The sequence below is a fragment of the Triticum urartu genome, chromosome 2A (genome assembly GCF_056163025.1).
Source record: "Triticum urartu cultivar PI428250 chromosome 2A, HENAU_Tu73, whole genome shotgun sequence".
Lineage (NCBI taxonomy): Eukaryota > Viridiplantae > Streptophyta > Magnoliopsida > Poales > Poaceae > Triticum > Triticum urartu.
The window spans coordinates 330,884,974-330,906,532 of NC_141874.1; the positions used below are offsets into that span (position 1 = coordinate 330,884,974).

The 21,559-nt window shown below is 44.7% G+C and overlaps 1 protein-coding gene across 14 annotated transcripts in view; it reads right to left on the reverse strand.

The window, feature by feature from the left end:
- Window positions 1-8,050: 8,050 nt before the first annotated feature.
- EMB2654 (Tetratricopeptide repeat (TPR)-like superfamily protein) overlaps window positions 8,051-21,559 on the reverse strand; it is a 30,672-nt gene continuing 17,163 nt past the window's right edge. Inside the window, exons 8-11 of one of the 14 annotated variants that reach the window (XM_087543818.1) lie at window positions 18,447-18,551; window positions 17,876-17,996; window positions 9,566-9,649; window positions 8,051-8,319 (exon numbers count right to left, since the gene is read on the reverse strand). In XM_087543818.1, the coding sequence (XP_087399944.1) occupies window positions 8,216-8,319; window positions 9,566-9,649; window positions 17,876-17,996; window positions 18,447-18,551 (414 nt within the window). In that variant the 3' untranslated portion in view covers window positions 8,051-8,215. The other 13 variants (XM_087543819.1, XM_048700316.2, XM_048700323.2 and 10 more) reach the window with 13 other exon arrangements.

The window sequence follows — 21,559 nt, forward strand, 5'->3', positions numbered from 1 at the left end:
GTCCCGAGAGCTTGCTATGACTTTTTCCAGGGTGAAAGACCTCATATAGCCAAAGATGGGCACCAGAGGCCTGCCAGGGGGCCCACAAGGCAGGGAGTGCGCCCCCACCCTCGTGGATAGTGGGTGGCCCCCCTCTGGTGCTTCCTTCGCCCAATATTTTTTATATATTTTAAAACTGACTTCCGTGAAGTTTCGGGACTTTTGGAGTTGTGCAGAATAGGTCTCTAATATTTGCTCCTTTTCCAGCCTAGAATTCCAACTGCCGGCATTCTCCCTCTTCGTGCAAACCTTGTAAAATAAGAGAGAGTAGGCATAAGTGTTGTGACATAATGTGTAATAACATCCCATAATGCAATAAATATCGATATAAAAGCATGATGCAAAATGGACGTATCACTACCATATTCAGATCCGTATGTATTTTGCAAATTTCTATGTCTACAATTCTCTGCACGGAGCTACTCTAGCTAATTGCTCCCACTTTCAATATGTATCCAGATTGAGACTCAGAGTCATCCGGGTCAGTGTCAAAGCATGCATCGATGTAACTCCTTACGACGAACTCTTTGTCACCTCCATAACCGAGAAACATTTCCTTAGTCCTCTTTAGGTACCTAAGGATAATTTTGACCATTGTCCAGTAATCTACTCCTGGATCACTATTGTACCCCCCTTGCCAAACTCATGGCAAGGTACACAATAGGTCTGGTATACAGCATGGCATACTTTATAGAACCTATGGCTGAGGCATAGGGAATGACTTTCATTCTCTCTTTATCTTCTGTCGTGGTCGGGTTTTGAGTCTTACTCAACTTCATACCTTACAACTCAGGCAAAGAATTCCTTCTTTGACTGATCCATTTTGAACTCCTTCAAAATCTTATCATGGTATGCACTCATCGAAATTCTTATCAAGCGTCTTAATCTATCTCCATAGATCTTGATGCACAATATGTAAGCAGGTTCACCGAGGTCTTTCTTTGAAAAACTCCTTTCAAACACTCTTTATGCTTTCCAGAAAATTCTACATCATTTTTTATCAACAATATGTCATTCACATATACTTATCAAAAAAGTTGTAGTGCTCCCACTCACTTTCTTGTAAATACAGACTTCACCGCAAGTCTATATAAAACTATATACTTTGATCAACTCATCAAAGCTTATATTCCAACTCTGAGATGCTTGCACCAGTTCCATAGAAGGATCGCTGGAGCTTGCACACTTTGTTAGCACCTTTAGAATCGATAAAACCTTTGGTTGCATCATATACAACTCTTCTTTCAGAAATCCATTAAGGAATGCAGTTTTGACATCCATTTACCAGATTTCATAAAATGCGGCAATTTCTAACATGATTCAGACAGACTTAAGCCTCGCTACGAGTGAGAAAATCTCATCGTAGTCAACACCTTGAACTTGTCAAAAACATTTTTGCGATAATTTGAGCTTTGTAGATAGTAACACTACCATCATCGTCCGCCTTCCTCTTGAAGATCAATTTATTCTCAATGGCTTGCTGATCATCAGCCAAGTCCACCAAAGTCCACACTTTGTTCTCATACATGGATCCTATCTCAGATTTCATGGTCTCAAGCCATTTTGTGAAATCAAGGCTCATCATCACTTCCTCATAGTTCATAGGTTCGTCATGGTCTAGTAACATGACTTCCAGAACAGGATTACCGTACCACTCTGGTGCGGAACGTGCTCTGGTTGACCTACGACGTTCGGTAGTAACTTGATCTGAAGTTTCATGATCATTATCATTAGCTTCCTCTCTTGTTGGTGTAGGCATCACGGAAACGGTTTTCTGTGATGAGCAACTTTCCAATTTGAGAGAAGGTACAGTTACCTCATCAAGTTCTACTTTCCTCCCACTCACTTCTTTCGAGAGAAACTACTTCTCTAGAAAGGATCCATTCTTAGCAACAAAGATCTTGCCTTCAGATCTGTGATAGAAGGTATACCCAACAGTTTCTTTTGGGTATCCTATAAAGACGCACTTCTCCGATTTGGGTTCGGAGCTTATCATGCTGAAACTTTTTCACATAAGCATCGCAACCCCAAACTTTAAGAAATGATAGCTTAGGTTTCTTGCCAAACCATATATCGTTCATACGATGTCGTCTCAATGGATTTAGATGGTGCCCTATTTAATGTGAATGCGTCTCAACGGATTTAGATGGTGCCCTATTTAACGTGAATGCAGCTGCCTCTAATGCATAACCCCCAAAACGATAGTGGTAAATCGGTAAGAGACATCATAGATCGTACCATATATAATAAAGTACGGTTACGGCGTTCAGATACACCATTACACTGTGATGTTTCAGGTGGTGTGAGTTGTGAAACTATTCCACATTGTTTTAAATGAAGGCCAAACTCATAACTCAAATATTCGCATCCGCGATCAGATCGTAGAAAGTTCTATTTTCTTGTTACGATGATTCTCCACTTCACTCTGAAATTCTTTGAACTTTTCAAATGTTTCAGACTTGTGTTTCATCAAGTAGATATACCCATATCTGCTCAAATCATCTGTGAAGGTCAGAAAATAATGATACCCACCGCGAGCCTCAACACTCATTAGACCGCATATATCGGTATGTATTATTTAAAATAAATCATTGGCTCGCTCCATTGTTCCGGAGAACAGAGTTTTAGTCATCTTGCCCATGAGGCATGGTTTGCAAGTATCAAATGATTCATAATCAAGTGATTCCAAAAATCCATCCATATGGAGTTTCTTCATGCGCTTTACACCAATATGACCTAAACACCAGGTCCACAAATATGTTGCACTATCATTATCAAGGCGTCATATCCTATGAATCTGTCTATGTTCGTGCACCCCTGCATCCCTTCGCTACCATCCATCTGAATCAAATCATGCGTTTGTAGTTTGTTGGCTCAAGTCTTGGAAAAAGACGCCACCTCCAACCCAGCTCACCCATGCGATTTGCAAAAAGATCCCTCATCTCCTGGGCCTATCTCCCACCTCCGGCTCCTGAATCATTCAGATCGGTACGACGGAGAAAATATCCTCCCATGATGCGTTGCGACCCATCTGGCGGCCACCGCGATTATGGACGGAGAATCTTATTTCATGATAACAGAAACTTGCTTTCTATCGTCCCTTTAGACATCTAAATTTTTCTTCCCATCTGCGTATTCATCTGCAGACTCATCTCCCTTGTCGTGATCTGTCTCCCTAAATTCTACATCTGCAGAACGCGAACTGTACTCGTTGTTTGGAAGAATTATCGTGTAAATACATTCCTTGAGCCACGAAATTGGTCATTATCTTGCAAACTCGGTGCACCAAAAACGGAAGCAATCCTGTATTCGTCAGTTTGATAAGAGTGGTTGGGGTCATATAGCGAAGGACAACCGTTTGTTGTGTCTTTTAGGAATCTTCAGAAACTACAGGATGCATATCAAGCTGAGATGGAGGCATGTACTCAAACACTCTGAACCTAGCTACCGAAGTTGCAATCAGTCGAGACAAATGCTCAAAACCTAAAGCATGCTCTGAAATTTCGTGCCTATGGCCAGCAGCTAACAGTTAGAAGAAATTACATGCATAGCCATTACGGGTTTAGTTCCAGAAGCAGCATGTATCATAGGCAAATATTTGCCATTAGTATATCAGATTTGTAATACAAATTGCGCGGTGCAAATCAAGCATGGAGCACCTCTGATTACAAAACAACATCAGCTTAAAAATGGCATTGACCAAAACGAGAGTAGAACTAACAGATTATTTCAGAAATTTACATTCACCAACACATGCCAGTCACATCTCGCTGGGCGCTAATTGGCAAGGGCCAAGGGGAGATCATCTAATAGGGCTAGCTATGTGGACGTAAACGTAGTCATCCAAATTTCGTACTCACGGGCTGCCACCGACGAGATGTGGTGGCCACCTAATTGGTCTTCATCGAAGGCGGCAGATAAGACGGCCAGTCAGCCACACACATGAATCTCCGTCTAGGGCTGTCGTCGCTGGGATCTATGAGCCGCCTCTGGCGTGTCTCCATCAACGCACGCACCGCATGTCGTCAACAGGATGTGGTAGCCAGATATCTAGGTCCTATTTGCAACCAGAGTTGCCGAGTTGGACTAGCAGGAAATTGATTCAGGAGCCAGAGGTGGGAGACAGGCCTAGGGGATGAGGGGTCTTTTTGCAAATCGCATAGGTGAGATGGGTTGGAGGCGGGTGTCTTTTTGCAAGAATTGAGCCAACAAACTACATGCTCACAATTTGATTCAGATGGATGGTACCGAAGGGATGCAGGGGTGCACGAACCTAGGCAGATTCATAGGATACAACGACCATTATCAACTTGTATCTTTTGGCATCAATATTATGAATATTTGTATCACTACGATCAGGATTCAAGAAACCATTTACATTGGATGTATGACCATAGAAGGTTTTACTCATATAAATAGAACAACAATTATTCTTTGACTTAAATGAATAACCATATCGCGATAAACATGATCCAATCATATTCATGCTCAACGCAAACACCAAATAACATTTATTTAGGTCCAACACTAATCCTGAAGGTAGAGGGAGTGTGCGATGGTGATCTTATCAACCTTGGAATCACTTCCAACCGACATCGTCACCTCGCCCTTAACTAGTCTCCGTTCATTTTGCAACTTCTGTTTTGAGTTACTAATCTTAGCAACTGAACCGGTATCAAATACCTTGGGTTACTATGAACACTAGTAAAGTACACATCAATAACATGTATATCAAATATACCTTTGTTCACGTTGCCATCCTTCTTATGCGCCAAGTATTTGGGGTAGTTCCGCTTTCAATGATCATTCCCTTTTGCAGTAGAAGCACTCAGTTTTAGGCTTAGGTCTAGCTTTGGGCTTCTTCACGGGAGTGGCAACTTGCTTGTCATTCTTCTTGAAAGTCCCTTTCTTTCCCTTGCCCTTTTTTTCTTGAAACTGGTGGTCTTGTTAACCATCAACAATTGATGCTATTTCTTGATTTCTACATTCGCCGATTTCAGCATCACGAAGAGCTTAGGAATCATTTCCGTCATCCCTTGCATATTATAGTTCATCACGAAGTTCTAGTAACTTGGTGATAGTGATTAGAAAACTCTGTCAATCACTATCTTATCTGGAATATTAACTCCCACTTGACTCAAGCGATTGTAGTACTCAAACATTGCGAGCACATGCTCACTACCAGAGCTATTCTCCTCCATCTTGTAGGCAAAGTACTTGTCAGAGGTCTCATACCTCTCGACACGGCATGAGTATGAAATACCAATTTCAGCTCTTGGAACATCTCATATGCTCCATGGCGTTCAAAACATTTTTGAAGTCCCGGTTCTAAGTTGTAAGGCATGGTCCATTAAACTATCAAGTAGTCATCATACCGAGCTTATCAAACGTTCATAACATCTGCATCTGCTCCTGCAATAGGTCTGTCACCTAGCGATGCATCAAAGACATAATTCTTCTGTGCAGTAATGAGGATAATCCTCAGATCACGGACCCAATCCGCATTATTGCTACTATCATCTTTCAACTTAGTTTTCTCTAGGAACATATCAAAGATATATAGGAGCTACAACGCGAGCTATTGATCTACAATATACATATGCAAAAACTATCAGGACTAAGTTCATGATAAATTAAGTTCAATTAATCATATTACTTAAGAAATCCCACTTAGATAGACATCCCTCAAGTCATATAAATGATCACGTGGTCCATATCAACTAAACCATATCCGATCATCATGTGAGATCGAGTAGTTTTCAATGGTGAACATCTCTATGTTGATCATATCTACTATATGATTCACGTTCGACCTTTCGGTCTCTAGTGTTCTGAGGCCATGTTTGTACATGCTAGGCACATCAAGTTTAACCTGGGTATTCCGCATGTGCAAAACTATCTTGCACCCATTGTATGTGAACGTAGAGCTTATCATACCCGATCATCATGTGGTGTCTCGGCACGACGAACTGTCGCAACGGTGCATACTCGAGGAGAACACTTATACCTTGAAATTTTAGTAAAGGATCATCTTATAATATTACCGTCGTACTAAGCAAAATAAGATGCATAAAAGATAAACATCACATGCAATCAATATATGTGGCATGATATGGCCATCATCTTGTGCCTTTGATATCCATCTCCAAAGCACCGTCATGATCTCCATCGTCACCGACTTGACACCTTGATCTCCATCATATAGTGATAAAGTAAAGCAATTACATGGCGTTTGCATTTCATACAATAAAGCGACAACCATAAGGCTCCTACCAGTTGCCGATAACTTTTACAAAATATGATCATCTCATACAATAACGTATATCACATCATGTCTTGACCATATCACATCACAATATGCCCTGCAAAAAACAAGTTATACCTCCTCTACTTTGTTGTTGCAAGTTTTACGTGGCTGCTAGGGCTTCTAGTAAGAACCGTTCTTAACTACGCATCAAAACCACAACGATGATTTATCAAGTTTGTTGCTTTAACCTTCAATAAGGACCGGCCATAGTCAAATTCGATTCAACTAAAGTTGGAGAAACAGACACCAGCCAGCCACCTTTATGCAAAACTAGTTGCATGTTTGTCGATGAAACCGGTCTCATGAACGTGGTTATGTAAGGTTGGTCCGGGCCGCTTCATCCAACAATACCGCTGAATCAAAATAAGACATTGGTGGTAACCAGTATGACGATCACCGCCCACCTCTTTGTGTTCTACTCGTGCATATCATCTACGCATAGACCTGACTCGAATACCACTGTTGAGAAACGTAGCATGCAATTTCCAAAAAAATCCTACGCTCACGCAAGATCTATCTAGGAGATGCATAGCAACAAGAGGGGGAGAATGTGTCCACGTACCCTCATAGACCAAAAGCGAAAGCGTTTGACAACACGGTTGATGTAGTCGAACTTCTTCTCGTTTTGACCGATCAAGCACCAAACATACGGCACCTCCGAGTTCTGCATATGTTCAGCTCGATGACGTCCCTCGAACTCTTGATACAACAAAGTGTCGAGGGAGAGTTCAGTTAGCATGATGACGTGATGACGATGATGGTGAAAAGTGATCCGCGTAGGGCTTCGCCTAAGCACTATGTGGATATGACCGGATGTGTAAACTATGGAGGGGGCGCCGCACACGGCTAACAATGGTTCGTGTGTGTTCTAGCGGTGCCCCCCTCATATATATAGGTTGGAGGGGAGGAGAGACAGCCAATGGGGCGCCTCAAGTAGGAGGAATCCTACTTGGGGTCCTCCCAATTAGGCCTCCCCTTTCCTATTCCTATTCGGAGTAGGAAGGGAAGAGGGGGAAGTAGGAAGGGAAGAGGGGGAAGGGGGAATCCTATTCCCTTTTTTCTTTCCTTCTCCAATTTGGCCAGCCCGTATGGGAGGTGGACGCACCAGCCCTTTTGTGGCTGGTGTGTTTTCCCTCTTGGCCCATAAGGCCCATATCTTTTGCCAGGGTGCTCGGAACCCCTTCCGGTGACCCGATAAGTACACGGTACATCCCGAAACACTTCCAGTGTCCGAATACCATCATCCTATATATCAATCTTTACCTCTCAACCATTTTGAGACTCCTTGTCATGTCCGTGATCTCATTCGGGACTCCGATCAACATTCAGTCATCAAATCACATAACTCATATAATACAAAATCATCATCGAACGTTAAGCGTGCGGACCTACGGGTTAGAGAATTATATAGACATGACCGAGACATCTCTCCGGTCAATAACCAATAGCGGAACCTGGATGCTCATATTGGCTCCCACATATTCTACGAATATCTTTATCGATCAAACCGTCACGATAACATACGTTATTTCCTTTGTCATCGGTACGTTACTTGCCCAAGATTCGATCGTCGGTATCTTCATACTGTCACACCAACAATGCGGCAATATCTCCCACGTATCGAGGCGCGACTTGGCGGCATAGCCGCATGGTAGGCTTGTCGCAAGAGGGGTAATCTTCACACATCCCATGTACTGAATAAGAAAGCGATAAAGAGTTGGCTTACAATTGCCACTTCACACAATACATAAATAATTCATACATCATCCAAATACACTCCAAATACTCAAAGACCGACTACGGTCAAATCCGAATAAAAGGAAGATAAACCCCAAAAGCTAGATCCCCGATCGTCCCAACTGGGCTCCACTACTGATCATCCGAAAAAGAAACATAGTAACGGCCCGAATCCTCATCAAACTCCCACTTGAGTTTGGTAGCATCACTTGCACTGGTATCCTCAACACCTGCAACTGTTTGGAAGTATCCGTGAGTCACGAGGACTCAGCAATCTCACACCCGCGAGATCAAGACTATTTAAGCTTATGGGTAGGAAAGGATAGTGAGGTGGAGCTGCAGCAAGTACTAAGCATATATGGTGGCTAACATACGCAAATGAGAGCAAAAAGAGAAGCAACGCAACGGTCGAGAAGCTAGAAGTGATCAAGAAGTGATCCTGAAGCTACTTACGTTCATGCATAACACAAGGCCGTGTTCACTTTCCGGACTCCGCCGAAATGAGACCATCACGGCTACACACGCGGTTGATTCATTTTAATTAAGTAAAATGTCAAGTTCTCTACAACCGGATATTAACAAATTCTCATCTACCACATAGCCGCGGGCACGGCTCTCAAAAGTTTATACCCTGCAGGGGTGTCCCAACTTAGACCATCACAAGCTCTCATAGTCAACGAAGGATATTCCTTCTCCCGGGAAGACCCGATCAGTCTCGGAATCCTGGTTACAAGACATCTCGACAATGGTAAAACAAGACCAGCAAAGCCGCCCGATGTGCTGACAAATCCCGATAGGAGTCGCACGTATCTCGTTCTCAGGGCACACCGAATAGGTCAAGTTACGAGTAAAACCAGCCCTCAAGTTGCCCTGAGGTGGCCCTGCAGGCTGCCTGTTTCGGACCAACACTCAAAGGAGCACTGGCCCGGGGGGAAGGGTTTAAAATAAAGATGAGCCTTGAGTCTGCAGAATCCAAGGAAAAGGTATATGATGGTAGGTAGGCAAATGGTAAAACCAAGGTTGGGCCTTGCTGTAGGAGTTTTATTCAAGGCGAACTGTCAAGGGGTTCCTATAACACTCAACCACGTAATGAACGCAAAATCAAGGAACATAACACCGGTATGACGAAAACTAGGGCGGCAAGAGTGAAACAAAACACAGGGCATAAGGCCGAGCCTTCCACCCTTTACCAAGTATATAGATGCATTAAAGTAAATAAGAGATAATAATGATATCCCAACAATATCCATGTTCCAACATGGAACAAACTTCAGCTTCACCTGCAATTAGCAACGCTATAAGAGGAGCTAAGCAAAAGCGGTAACATAGCCAAACAACGGTTTGCTACGAAGATGGGTTAGAGGCTTGACATGGCAATATGGGAGACATGATATAGCAAGTGATAGGTAGCGCGACATAGTGATAGAGCGAACAGCTAGCAAAACAAAGATATAAGTGATTTCGAGGGTATGGTCATCTTGCCTACAAAGTTCTCAGAGTTGTCGAAAGCTTGATCCTCGTTAGCGTACTCAACAGGTTCCTCGGTCACGTACTCATCTCCCGGCTCTACCCAAGGCAAGAACACAAGCAATGAAACAACAATCAATCACGGTGCAATGCACAAGCAACATGATGCAATACATGGCATGATATGCAAGATATGATATGCAATACATATGTGTGCTCCGGAAGGGAAAGAATGATCAAGGCATCAACTTGGCAAACCAAGTATGCCGCTAGAAAGATGAGATGATTTCGGTTGAAATCGATATAAAGATCACCGAAAACGGATGCACGGTTTGCAAATGGCAAGCAAAACAAGGTTGATACTATTCTGCGATTAACAGCATGATGCCACTTAGAATGCAACAAAAAACCAAGCTACTGCACTCCAACATAGCAACAAAGCATATGGCAGTGATGTACAAGAGATGCTTGACAAAACATGAACACCGAGCTACGGCTAAATCACACTAGAACAGGTTCAAACAAGCATGGCAAAAATGCAAAAAATATTAGCATCACAAACTTAGTGAAAATACTAACATGTCAAAAACAACATCAGGAAGCATTGTTTAAAGCAAGCAAACAACATGCTACAGGAACATATCATAACAAACAAAGGCATGACACGATACTACTAAATGAATAGAACAAAAGTCCCTTACTAAACATGAGCCAAAAAGGCACAGAAGATATGATGGCACCCATGTAAACATAGCAAGTTTATTAACAGTTTCAGACTTAGCAGAAAAACAGAGCATGGCATAAACAGATTCACGATAGCAACTTTGCGAGCTCATGCCACTCACCACAAAGCATTACATGACAACATAAGCATACCAATAGCAAGATGACATGTTCATGAAGCTAACCATGGCAAGAGGAAGTTCATAGGATGCATGGATCACTAGCAAAACACATGGCAATATTGATTGACATGTTAACAATCTGCCAGAAACATTTTATAGCAAAACTAGAGCAAGAAAAAGACATACTAGAGCACTCCATAATTGCAAACAGGGGCATGAAGAGATAAAGCATAACCACATGTTCCAAACATCCTTACTGAAGTATCTCAAAATAAGCATGGATCACTATGTAGCATCAAGTTTACATGGCATCAAAATAACAGCAGGAAAAAGACTTAGCAAAATCCTAAATCCCTGAAAACAACAACATCACGGAGCCTAGTTTGCATGCGTGTGCTAGTCACCACATAGATCACAAAAATGCAAGGCTTGCACCTCTGTACAGATGGCATGATGTAGTTCAAAACACATGTAGACCTCATGCTCAAATAATGCACACATCAAATGCAACAAAAATGACAAAACCTCATGATCTGATAAGTACCAGCAGCTAACATTTTATAGCACTCCTGCATCAAAGAAAATGGCATCATAAGGTACAGTAACATGCATGAAAATGCTTCTAACATGAAGAGCTCAACGAGACGAACAATTTGACATATCATATGCATGATTCGGATCACCGAGCACGGAGATATATCACTATGAACAGGGGCATAAAAATATCAGGGAAAAGACTTAGTGGAAATTATACCCTCCGAATTTCCAGATCTAGGGTTGCACGAGGTTCGAGGATCGCCAGAGGAGACTGGTGCGGCGGCCGAAGTTGGAGGCGGGTGGTCGCCGGCGGCCGGGGAAGGAGGGGTCGGTGGATCCGGGGTCGCCGGAGCTCGGGGCGGCGGAGGAGCTCGGGCCGGCGACAAGGAGATGGAGGCGGTGCAGCACGACGGCAGGGCGGCACGACGAGCGAGGCGGGCGAGCGCTCGGACGGCACGAGGTGGCGGCGGCCGGCGGCGAGGCGTGGTGGCGCGCGGCGGCGGCGCGAAGGCGCGGGGAGGAGGCGGGCAAGCGCTCGGGCGGCGCGGCGAGGCTTGGTGGCGCGCGGCGGCGGCGCGAGGAGGAGGCGGGCGAGCGCTCGGGCGGCGCGGCGAGGCGTGGTGGCGCGCGGCGGCGGCGCGGGGAGGCGCGGGAGGAGGCGGCCTGGCGACGCGGGCTCGCGCGGGCCGGCTTCGGGCCCCACGGGCCGTGGCTGTGGAGGGCCACGTGGCGCGATCTGGGTGGCTCGGCACGGCGACACAGCGTGTCCGGGCGGTGCGGACACGTCCGACGGACAAGAGGGGCGATTTTTTAGGGTTTGGACCCGGGAATGGACGGGGAGACCCATTTATATAGGTAGGGGAGTTAGGAATGTCTAAAAGAGGTGTGGTTTTCGCCCACACGATCGTGATCCGACGGCGAAAAACATGGAGATGGTTTAGATGGGTTATTGGGCTGTTTTGGAGGGGTGTTGGGCTGTAACACACAAGAGGCTGTTGCGGTTACCCGGTTAACCGTTGGGGTATCAAACGAGCTTCAAATGGAACGAAATTTGACAGGCGGTCTATCGATGGTGTACCAAGGCCACTTGACAAATCTCAACCCATTCCGAGAACGTTTAACTCCCATTCACGAAAAGAGACACAAGGGGTGCACTGGTGCATGTAGGAGTGTCGGATTGCGAAACGGGCAATGGGGAAAATGCTCAGATGCATGAGACGAAAACGAATGCAAATGCGATGCACATGATAAAATGCATGACATGAACAAAATACAAAACAAAGACAGAACCCAACCACGAAGGGAATCTCATAACTTGAGGCCGAAAATGGCAAGAGTCGGAGTTACAAATATGGCAAGTTACATCTAGGTGCTACACATACCTAATTCAATCTCGTTACCGGCAAGTCTCTTTACCCGTTTCATAATGCATCATCCCGTTAACTCATTAGTCACATTGTTTGCAAGGCTTATTATGATGTGCATTACCGAGAGGGCCCAAAGATACCTCTCCGGTACTTAGAGTGACAAATCATAATCTCGATCTATGCCAACCCAAGAAACACCTTCGGAGATACCTATAGAGCATCTTTATAATCACCCGGTTACATTGTGACGCTTGATAGCACATAAGGTATTCCTCCGATATCCGGGAGTTGTATAATCTCGTAGTCAAAGGAATATGTATAAGTCATGAAGAAAGCAATAGCAATAAAACTTAACAATCATTATGCTAAGCTAACGGATGGGTCTTGTCCATCACATCATTCTTCTAATGATGTGATCTCATTCATCAAATGACAACACATGTCTATGGTTAGGAAACTTAACCATCTATGATTAATGAGCTAGTCTAGTAGAGGCTTACTAGAGACACTGTGTTTTGTCTATATATCCACACATGTATCAAGTTTCTGGTTAATACAATTCTAGTATAAATAATAAACATTTATCATGATATAAGAAAATGTAAAATAACAACTTTATTATTGCCTCCAGGGTATATTTCCTTCACTATGTTCCAAGGTACAATTGGTCAAGATGAAGCATCCTCGTCTCTACAAGGTCCAATGGTATAACAACTCCAACACCATCCAAGTGAAGCACACCGTTCAAGTCTCCTTCAAGATTGGCGCATACGGAGACACTTTGGAGTGTGATGTGGTTCTTATGTCCGTTTACCACCTCTTGCTTGGACAACCTTGGCAATTTGATCGCGATGTCATGCACAATGGAGGAACCAATCACTATAGCTTCAAGATGAAGGGGAAGGAGTACGTACTATGACATATGTCACCAAGCTAAGTGATCGTCGACAAGCAAGCGATTACCCATCGCAGAAAGAATAGTGAGAGAGTGAGCCACCAAAAAGAGAGTGAACGCCGCAAGCCAAAATTGAATGCCTCCACGATGAGCGACAAGAAAAACTTAGTGTTATTTGCTACCAAAAGTGAGATGAGAGAAGTGTGTGAGAACCCATCAAGTGTTATACACTATGTCCTACTGTGCAAGGATGAGGCAACAAAAACTAACACCTCTCATCATCTACCTTTAGTGTTGTCTTCTTTATTGCAGGAATTCAAGGATGTTTTCCCTGATGAGCTATCTCCGGGACTACCTCCTTTACACGGCATCGAATACCGAATCAACCTCACCCCCGGCACACCGTTACCAAACAAGGCACCCTACCGCGTCAACCCGAAAGAAACCAAAGAAATTCAGAGGCAAATACAACAACTCATTGACAATGGGCATGTATGTGAAAGTTTAAGTCATTGCGTCGTGCCGGTAATTCTTGTGCCTAAGAAAGACGGTAGTTTTCGCATGTGTTCCGATTGTTGTCCTATCAATGTTATCACTGTTAGCGGAGCTACCATATTCTCTAATATTGATCTTAAAAGTGGTTATTATCAAATTCGCATTCAAGAAGGTGATGAATGAAAAACCGCTTTTAAAACCAAATTTGCCTTGTAAGAATCTCGTTATGCCTATGGGCTTATCCGAAACACCCAGCACTTTTATGCATGTAATGCATTATGTTCTCCGCCCTTGCATTGGCGTATTTGTTGTGGTCTATTTTGATGATATTCTTGTGTTTAGCATGTCCCTATACGATCATGTCACCCATCTTAGAACCGTTTTGCAAACTCTAAGAAAAGAACGCCTTTATGTTAATATGGACAAATCCCTTTTTGGTTTGATAAGCTTATTTTTTTGGATTTTGTTGTGTCTTCTAAGGGTGTTCATGTAGATGAAGCTAAAATTGATACTACTCCCTCCGTTTATTTTTATAAGTCGTTTCAGACAACTGAAAATAAATTGTTTTGCATGTTGTCTGAAATGTCTTCAAGGCCTTATAAAAATGAACAGAGGAAGTATTAAAAGTTGGCCACAATCAACCAACATGCAACAAAGTGCGTGGTTTCCTTGGCTTAGCCAGTTTCTATCATAGATTCGTTAAGGACTTTAGCACTATTGCATCCCTTTTGGATGCCTTGAGTAAAAAAATGCACCATTTGTATGGGGACCATCCCAAGATACCGCATTTCATAAGCTTAAGAATTTGCTTACACATGCTCCTTTGCTTGCTTTGTCCAATTTTAACAAAACTTTTGAAGTTCATTGTGATGCTAGTGGCAACGATATAGGAGGTGTGTTAATGCAAAAGAAGCGCCTCATAGCTTACTTTAGTGAGAAACTTTCTGGAGCACAACTAAACTATCCAATTTATGACAAGGAGCTATATGCCTTAGTGCGAGTTTTGCATATGTAGGAACATTATCTTCGCCCTCATGAATTTGCCATCCCTACGGATCATGAAACGCTTAAGTACCTTAAGGGTCAAACTAAATTGAATAAGCGTCACGCGAAGTGGAGTGAATTCATTGAGTTATTTCCTTATGTTATCAAGTATATCAAAGGTAAGGAAAATGTTGTGGCGGATGCTTTATCCCGCAAATGCATGCTTGTAACTAAACTTGGATTGAATGTCATTGGCTTTAAGCACATAAAAGACTTGTATGCGCATGATGTTACTTTTGCTATTCCATATGCCAAATGCTTGACGCATACATCTTGAGAACGATATTACATCAAGGATGAGTGTCTTATGCGAGCTAACAAACTATGTACCCCCGAGTCTTCTCTTCCTTTGTTACTTTTGCAAGAAGCTCATGGAGGACTTATGGGACACTTTGGACGTTACAAGACATTCGCTACGCTCTCCAATAACTACTTTTGGCCCAAGATGTTCCGTGACGTCTCTCGCTACTTTTGGTCCAAGACTATTGTGTCGGACCATGACGTCAAGTTCCTAAACTACTTTTGAAAGACTCTATGCGCCAAGCTCGGTATCAAGCTCCTATTCTCCTCGGCATACCACCCACGAATCGACGACTAAACGAAGGTCATGAATCAGACGCTATCTACCCTCCTACGTGTGTTCATAAAAAAGAACATCAACGGATGGGAAGAGCGCTTACCTATACTCGAGTACACCTACAATCGCACAAGACATCTGACTACCGGCAAGTCCCCTCCTTCGAGGTCGTCTGCGGTTTCAACCTGTTGTCCCCATTGAACATTCTACCTCTACCACTACAAAAGCGCATCAACATGGACGCGAGTGCACGAGCGAGCTATCTCAAGAAGATGCATGAAGATACAAGGCACACCATCGAGCGCCAAGTACAACGCCTGCGACCAAGATCAACTTCAACAAGAATCCCATGATATTCAACACCGGAGATCTTGTGTGGCTACTCCTTCGCAAGGAACGCTTCCCCAACGAACGCAAGTCCAAGCTCCTACCACGAGCCGACAGACCCTTCAAGGTGCTAGAACACTACAACAACAACAACGCCTACAAGATCGACATCCCACGCGACAAGTACTTCGTGAGCGGCATATTCAACGTCAAGGATTTCTCTCCCTACCACGGTGATGAGGCTTCTGATCCGAGGTCGGATCTTTCCCAGGGGGTGGGGGAGATGATGTGGACCATCCTATGGTCATCCCATGGACCTACCATTGTCTCACCAAGTGCCAAGAGGACCGATGACACGAGCACGAGCTAGAGCTCTCGAGACCGAGGTGACATCTCTCCTTAGTGATATTCCATATGACTCACTCGAGACATGGCTACTACCTAAGTCCGAAATGTTGTGCATGATCAGATATCAAAAGGACCCTCTCGGATATGCAAAGACGAACAAGTCCCCAACTTCAAGGATGAAGAGAACCAATGGAAGGGACCGAGAACAACTCCCAGGACCCTGAACATCCGGCCCCTGAAAGTGTCATCAGCAGTCGCCCAGCCGTCGAGCTACAGGGCCTGAACATCCGGCCCGACGCGAGCCCGGACATCCGGCCCCAGCCCGGAAATCCAGCATCCTTCACAAAACCTCACCAAAGCCGGCCCCCGCCAGCCCATACATCCGGCTCAGGCCCCGGACATCCGGCCCGACGTGAGCCACCGGACATCTGGACTCCAGCCCGAAAATCCGGACCACGCATATCCAGAGAGCACCGAAACTATACCCTGTATGTCCGAACATCCGCCCCCCCCCCACCCCCCAGTCGTCGAGCTACAGGGCCCGAACATCCGGCCTGATGCGAGCCCGGACATCCGGTCCCAGCCCGAAAATCCGGCATCCTTCACAGAACCTCACCGAAGCCGGCCCCCGCCAGCCCAAGCATCCGGCTCAGGCCCCGGACATCTGGGCCGACGTGAGCCACCAGACATCCGGACTCCAGCTTGAAAATTCGGATAACGCCTATCCGGAGAGCACCGAAATTGGTCCCTGCCTGTCCGGACACCCCCCCCCCCTCCCCCGGACATCCGGCACCTCGTGAAGGCCCAGACATCCGGCCCGACGCCCAGCCCCCCTGTCTGCGCACATTGCAAAGGGCCAAAGTCCATGTATCCCTTCGGCCCCTAGACTATATGTACTTCCTTCGCCCCCTAGACTATATGTACTTTTCTCCCCAACGTTTTAGGGTTAGCATTGATTTAGCTCATTGAGAGATAGAGCGTTGCTCATCCACTTGATCCATTGGAGGCCAAGCCCTCCATCTAGGAGAAGATCCCCCAAGTGGATTCAAGACCTCTTTACGGAGAAGATCCCATAGTGGATTCAAGACCTCATGTTGGAGAAGAACTAGCTACTTGTATCTTTCCTTTGTTGTCTTTGGATCTTGTGATCTCTTGTGTTCATGGATCTAGCATATGTGTGATTGAATCAAGTCAATTTGAATGTTTCCTCTTGTTTTTCCCCTTGCATTTTTCATGTGTTCGTCATGTTCTTCAGGAATCCCCCTTCAAATCGTAAAAGATCAGCCCCTAGGGTTCCACCCTACATCAGTGGGAGCATTGGGTCTTGTGGTGATGCTTCCGGTGGCGCCTTAGCTTGCAGGTGTGTGGTATTCTACTTTCGGGTGTGGCCCTCTTGGCCTCGTACACGACTCTCTTTTCCTATATATGCAAGACAGAAGCTTTTGCATTTTCTCAATAAAGGAGTATACGAGATGATGGAAGGCTATGCCTCGTATAGGTAGCATAGATGGTTCAGTTCGCTGTCTAAATGCCACAGTTTTATGTTTTCTGAATATCTGGATTACATGATGTAGCTATGTCTTCACTATTTCTTTCCTATCACAACTACAAATTAACAAACATAAGATACTTCGACACTTTATTGACTACTAAAATATCAAAAAATGTTCCCTGTACAGAAACTGTTGAAAAATATGACACTTCCTGGAAAAGGATAAAACCATGTAAATGATCAGGTCTACAACAATGATAGTTCAACAACCACAAGCACCAAACAAGACATGTTCTAGATTTGACTAGATCACTAATGGCAAGGGGAAAACAGAAATGTTGAAAGAGGTTCTTGCATGATAAAATAGTACTTCTCCTAAAGTTAAAGAAGTAACATACTTATTTTTTCCTGCATAAGAGTGACATAATCCATGCTATTGTCCCTCCAAATATATGGAAGAACATTTTGATACATATATAGTGTTGGACGGACTCCAGCATCCTCCATCCACTGCAAAACCTACATGTTTCAGAAAACAAAGGAGTTCAGTTTCATGCCCATAAACAACCACGAGTCTAGTTTTCTGTTTATATAATGGAGGCTCAAATACCCGTCCAGTACTAGCATTTTATTGCTGACATTAGAGCTTTGCTCATGGAAGAAGTAACTCAAGCAAAACTTTCAATGTAATGTCAAATCACTTGCTTTTGCCACAGTTCTTATGATCCCAGAAGCACATATTGGTGCAGGTTTTACAAGGACCAACATAATACAGGTCAAAACAGAAGAAAAAAATGTGAGGTTTTTTTCTGAGGTAAAAATGTGAAGTTGTTCCAAGATAAATGTGTATCTGCAGTACACCATCATGCTGCCAGAGCACAGTTGTGCAAATTGAATGTACCAGATATAGATGTCCATGCAAATATGTAATCATAAGTGATACGGATACTAGTGAATACCTATCTTTACCTCGACATACTTTCTCCATTTTCCAACTGCTAAGAGATTTCTCAGCAGAACCTTATAAGTAGAAAGGCCTACAGTAGAGCATGCACTCACCATCTTGTAAAACAGCTACATTAGAGAAAATTAAATATCTTAGGCCCATCTTTACAAGGACTCAGGGTAAAACATAAACTGGAAAGCACATCCAATAATCTAAGCACCTTTATTGAAACTATTTCCTCACAAGTCCAGTGTTTAGATATGAGATTACATGGGTCCCTCGAGTATCAATGTATTTTCATGAAAGAAAAGACCGTGATTTGATGGTTTTGAAACTAGTCAAGAAGCTAGCATTCTTAACTATAAAACCAGCTTCTTCGGGCCAAGAATATCAGAAATATAGTTATATAGGTGATACATGAAGTACTCCATCCATACAAAATTGTTTGAAGTTCTAGCTTTGTCCCAAGTTCAACTTAAAAAAGTTTGACCAAGTCTACAAAAAAAAAATATTAACATCTAACGACACCAAATTAACTTCATTAGATTCATCATAAATATAGTACTATATATATTTGATGTTGTAGATATTGGCATATTTTTTCACAAAGAAGGAAAAGCAGTTTGTTACAAAGCTTGCCAAAGCAAGCGCAAGGAAGCAACAAGCCAATTACTCGAGTAAACAAAAACTACTGCTTAAGCCTTTCCTAAGACAAAATACAAGCAACTTTTTACCAACAAACAGACTACATATTAAGCAAAGCCAATCTACATAGGGCAAACTCCTCATGAGCAAGGGGCGCCACATCCACTAGTTGGAGTATCCTTCCACACATTCCAGAGAATATATATGAGCAGCCCGCTAAAACACCCTCGCATATCCTTTTCGCGAGCCTTCAGTAAAGCCTCTCATCAAGCATCATAATTCAGAGAAACGGAGATTGGTTTTAGGTGTGGAATTAGAAGGCCATTCCAGCCCACCAAGAAAGTCATGATCTCCTACCTGATGGGCAAGATATGCAGAGATGGTTCTCAATTCCACAAAAGAACGCGCCTCTGCTCGTGAGGCCAACCACGTCGCCCAAGATTGTTCGTGTTGGGGAAGGGTCCCCACGTTATTACCCGGACTCGACATCTTTCTAGACTTGGTGGAAAACCTTTAACCTCGCGGGATTGCCACCGGCTCGCCCCGGAAAATCTACATCTTGAGAACCGAGCAGAACCCACAGCATATTCTCATGATATTCCCACAGAAAGAGACCGACTCGCCTTCAAGTACATCAGTTCATCTATGGTTAGGATTATAAATAGCCGGAGGGCAGATTTGTAACTTGTCTTCCTACCTTGCAATTCTTGTTGGTTTCAGGTAGCTCCGCGTCGGGTCGCTGCAAACGGGGCACGTGTCCCCATGTCAAGTTTCCCGCGCACCTCGTGCCAGTCTTTGTATCCGGCTAGGGGTGCAACAAGTTCACAGTCTAGCCATGATGCTATGACAGTTGGCGCCGTCTATGGGAACCTAGCCAGAAGCAGTGTGACCAAGAGAGCACAACCGTCACGGACCGATGTGGAAGGCCAGCTAATATCCACCCCGTGCACTCTCTTGGACGCCAGGACAGGAAGGCAAGGAGATGGCACCACAGAAACATAAGCACGTCAAAGAGGAAGGAGACGACTCAACCCACGTCACCTACAAGCAGCATGCGCCAGGCTCGCACGTCTAACAAAGCACATGAACCCTCCACCGATGCCCAGGTCGCCAGCTCGGAAGGATCTGCACAAGTCATTATCAACAAGGAGGAAGTTGAAGCACTCAGGCAACAAGCCACAGACGCGAGCACAAGGGCAGAAGAACTGCAAGCCATCCTAGAAGCATCCCAAGCAGACTCCATTTGCTTAGCGGCGCTCCTACACGAGGCCGCCAACATACATGCGCGACAAGTGACCACAATAGCCTCGGCAAAGCCGAACCCCGCTCCGCATGGCTTAAACCAAGGAAATTCGCCACCACCAAACCCAAGAGTGTGATGCGGCAAGGGAGGAAGTTAAGGTGAATTCTGAAATCATCGAGGAGCAAAGATGGCCAATAGCAAAAATGATTGTGTGGGCGAGACGGCCACTCCGAGGAGCTTCGGAGGTAGAAGCACTCCAGACCATCATCCTAAGCAGGCATGACCAGATTGGTTACTCTGCGCAAGATGAGTGTCGCATTGGGTCTAGAGGAAGACAGTGAGCGCTTCAAAAAATACATCTCCGCACAAACAATGTATGCTCGAAGATGTGAAGTCATCAACATTGCCGACGAGCGCAACCCCCTTAGCCTAGGACTTGAAGTGAAGCCATGGCCGCATAAGCTTTGCCCAGCGGACCTCCCGAGCTATGCAAGTGACGCCGACCTGAGCGGGTTCACCTATGTACGAGGCCGTCGTCTAGGTGGCGGGAGGCGACGAAACCACCATGATCTCTGGGATGGCTCGGTCATGATACCTAGCGCTCGCTCCTAGATCAGTGCACTTGGGAACAACTTTGCTAGCATCTTCATGCTGACTTCCAAGGGAATGAGACTATGGAGGTGACCGCCGTCAAACCCTACGCGCTCATTCAAGATCCACGCAAATCTATCAAAGCATTCCAGAAGCACTTCACCAGCATATAGTGTCAAATCCGCACCATCACCGACGAGAGCGTGTGCCCCGCCATGCGACTGGCGATATGTGACCCAGCCCTCTACGCCAAGTTGCATCAAAGTCTACGGTCAACAACTAAGAGGCTCTACGCCATCATGAGGACGTACTTGCTCCAGGAGTAAGGGGAGCAACAACCAAACAAGGAGCAGGCTGCCACAAGGCAACTCAAGCCAACCCAAGAAGATACCCAACTGTGCCCTCACGGTATTTACTGGGTGAAGGTAGACGGATAGCATCCACAAGCCCGTGTGACGCGGGAGGAACACCAGGATCGTGCGCGCCAAAGCGACCATGGGTAGCAGAGCCGAGGTCATGGGCCCAATCACCAAGGAAGCGAAGTCAACGACCAAGGCAAGAGGTTTTGCGAGCTACATCAATCATACAACCACTAGTATGCTGAGTGATGGGATCAAAAGGATGCATGAGTAAATCCAATGAACCATAGAGGTTGGA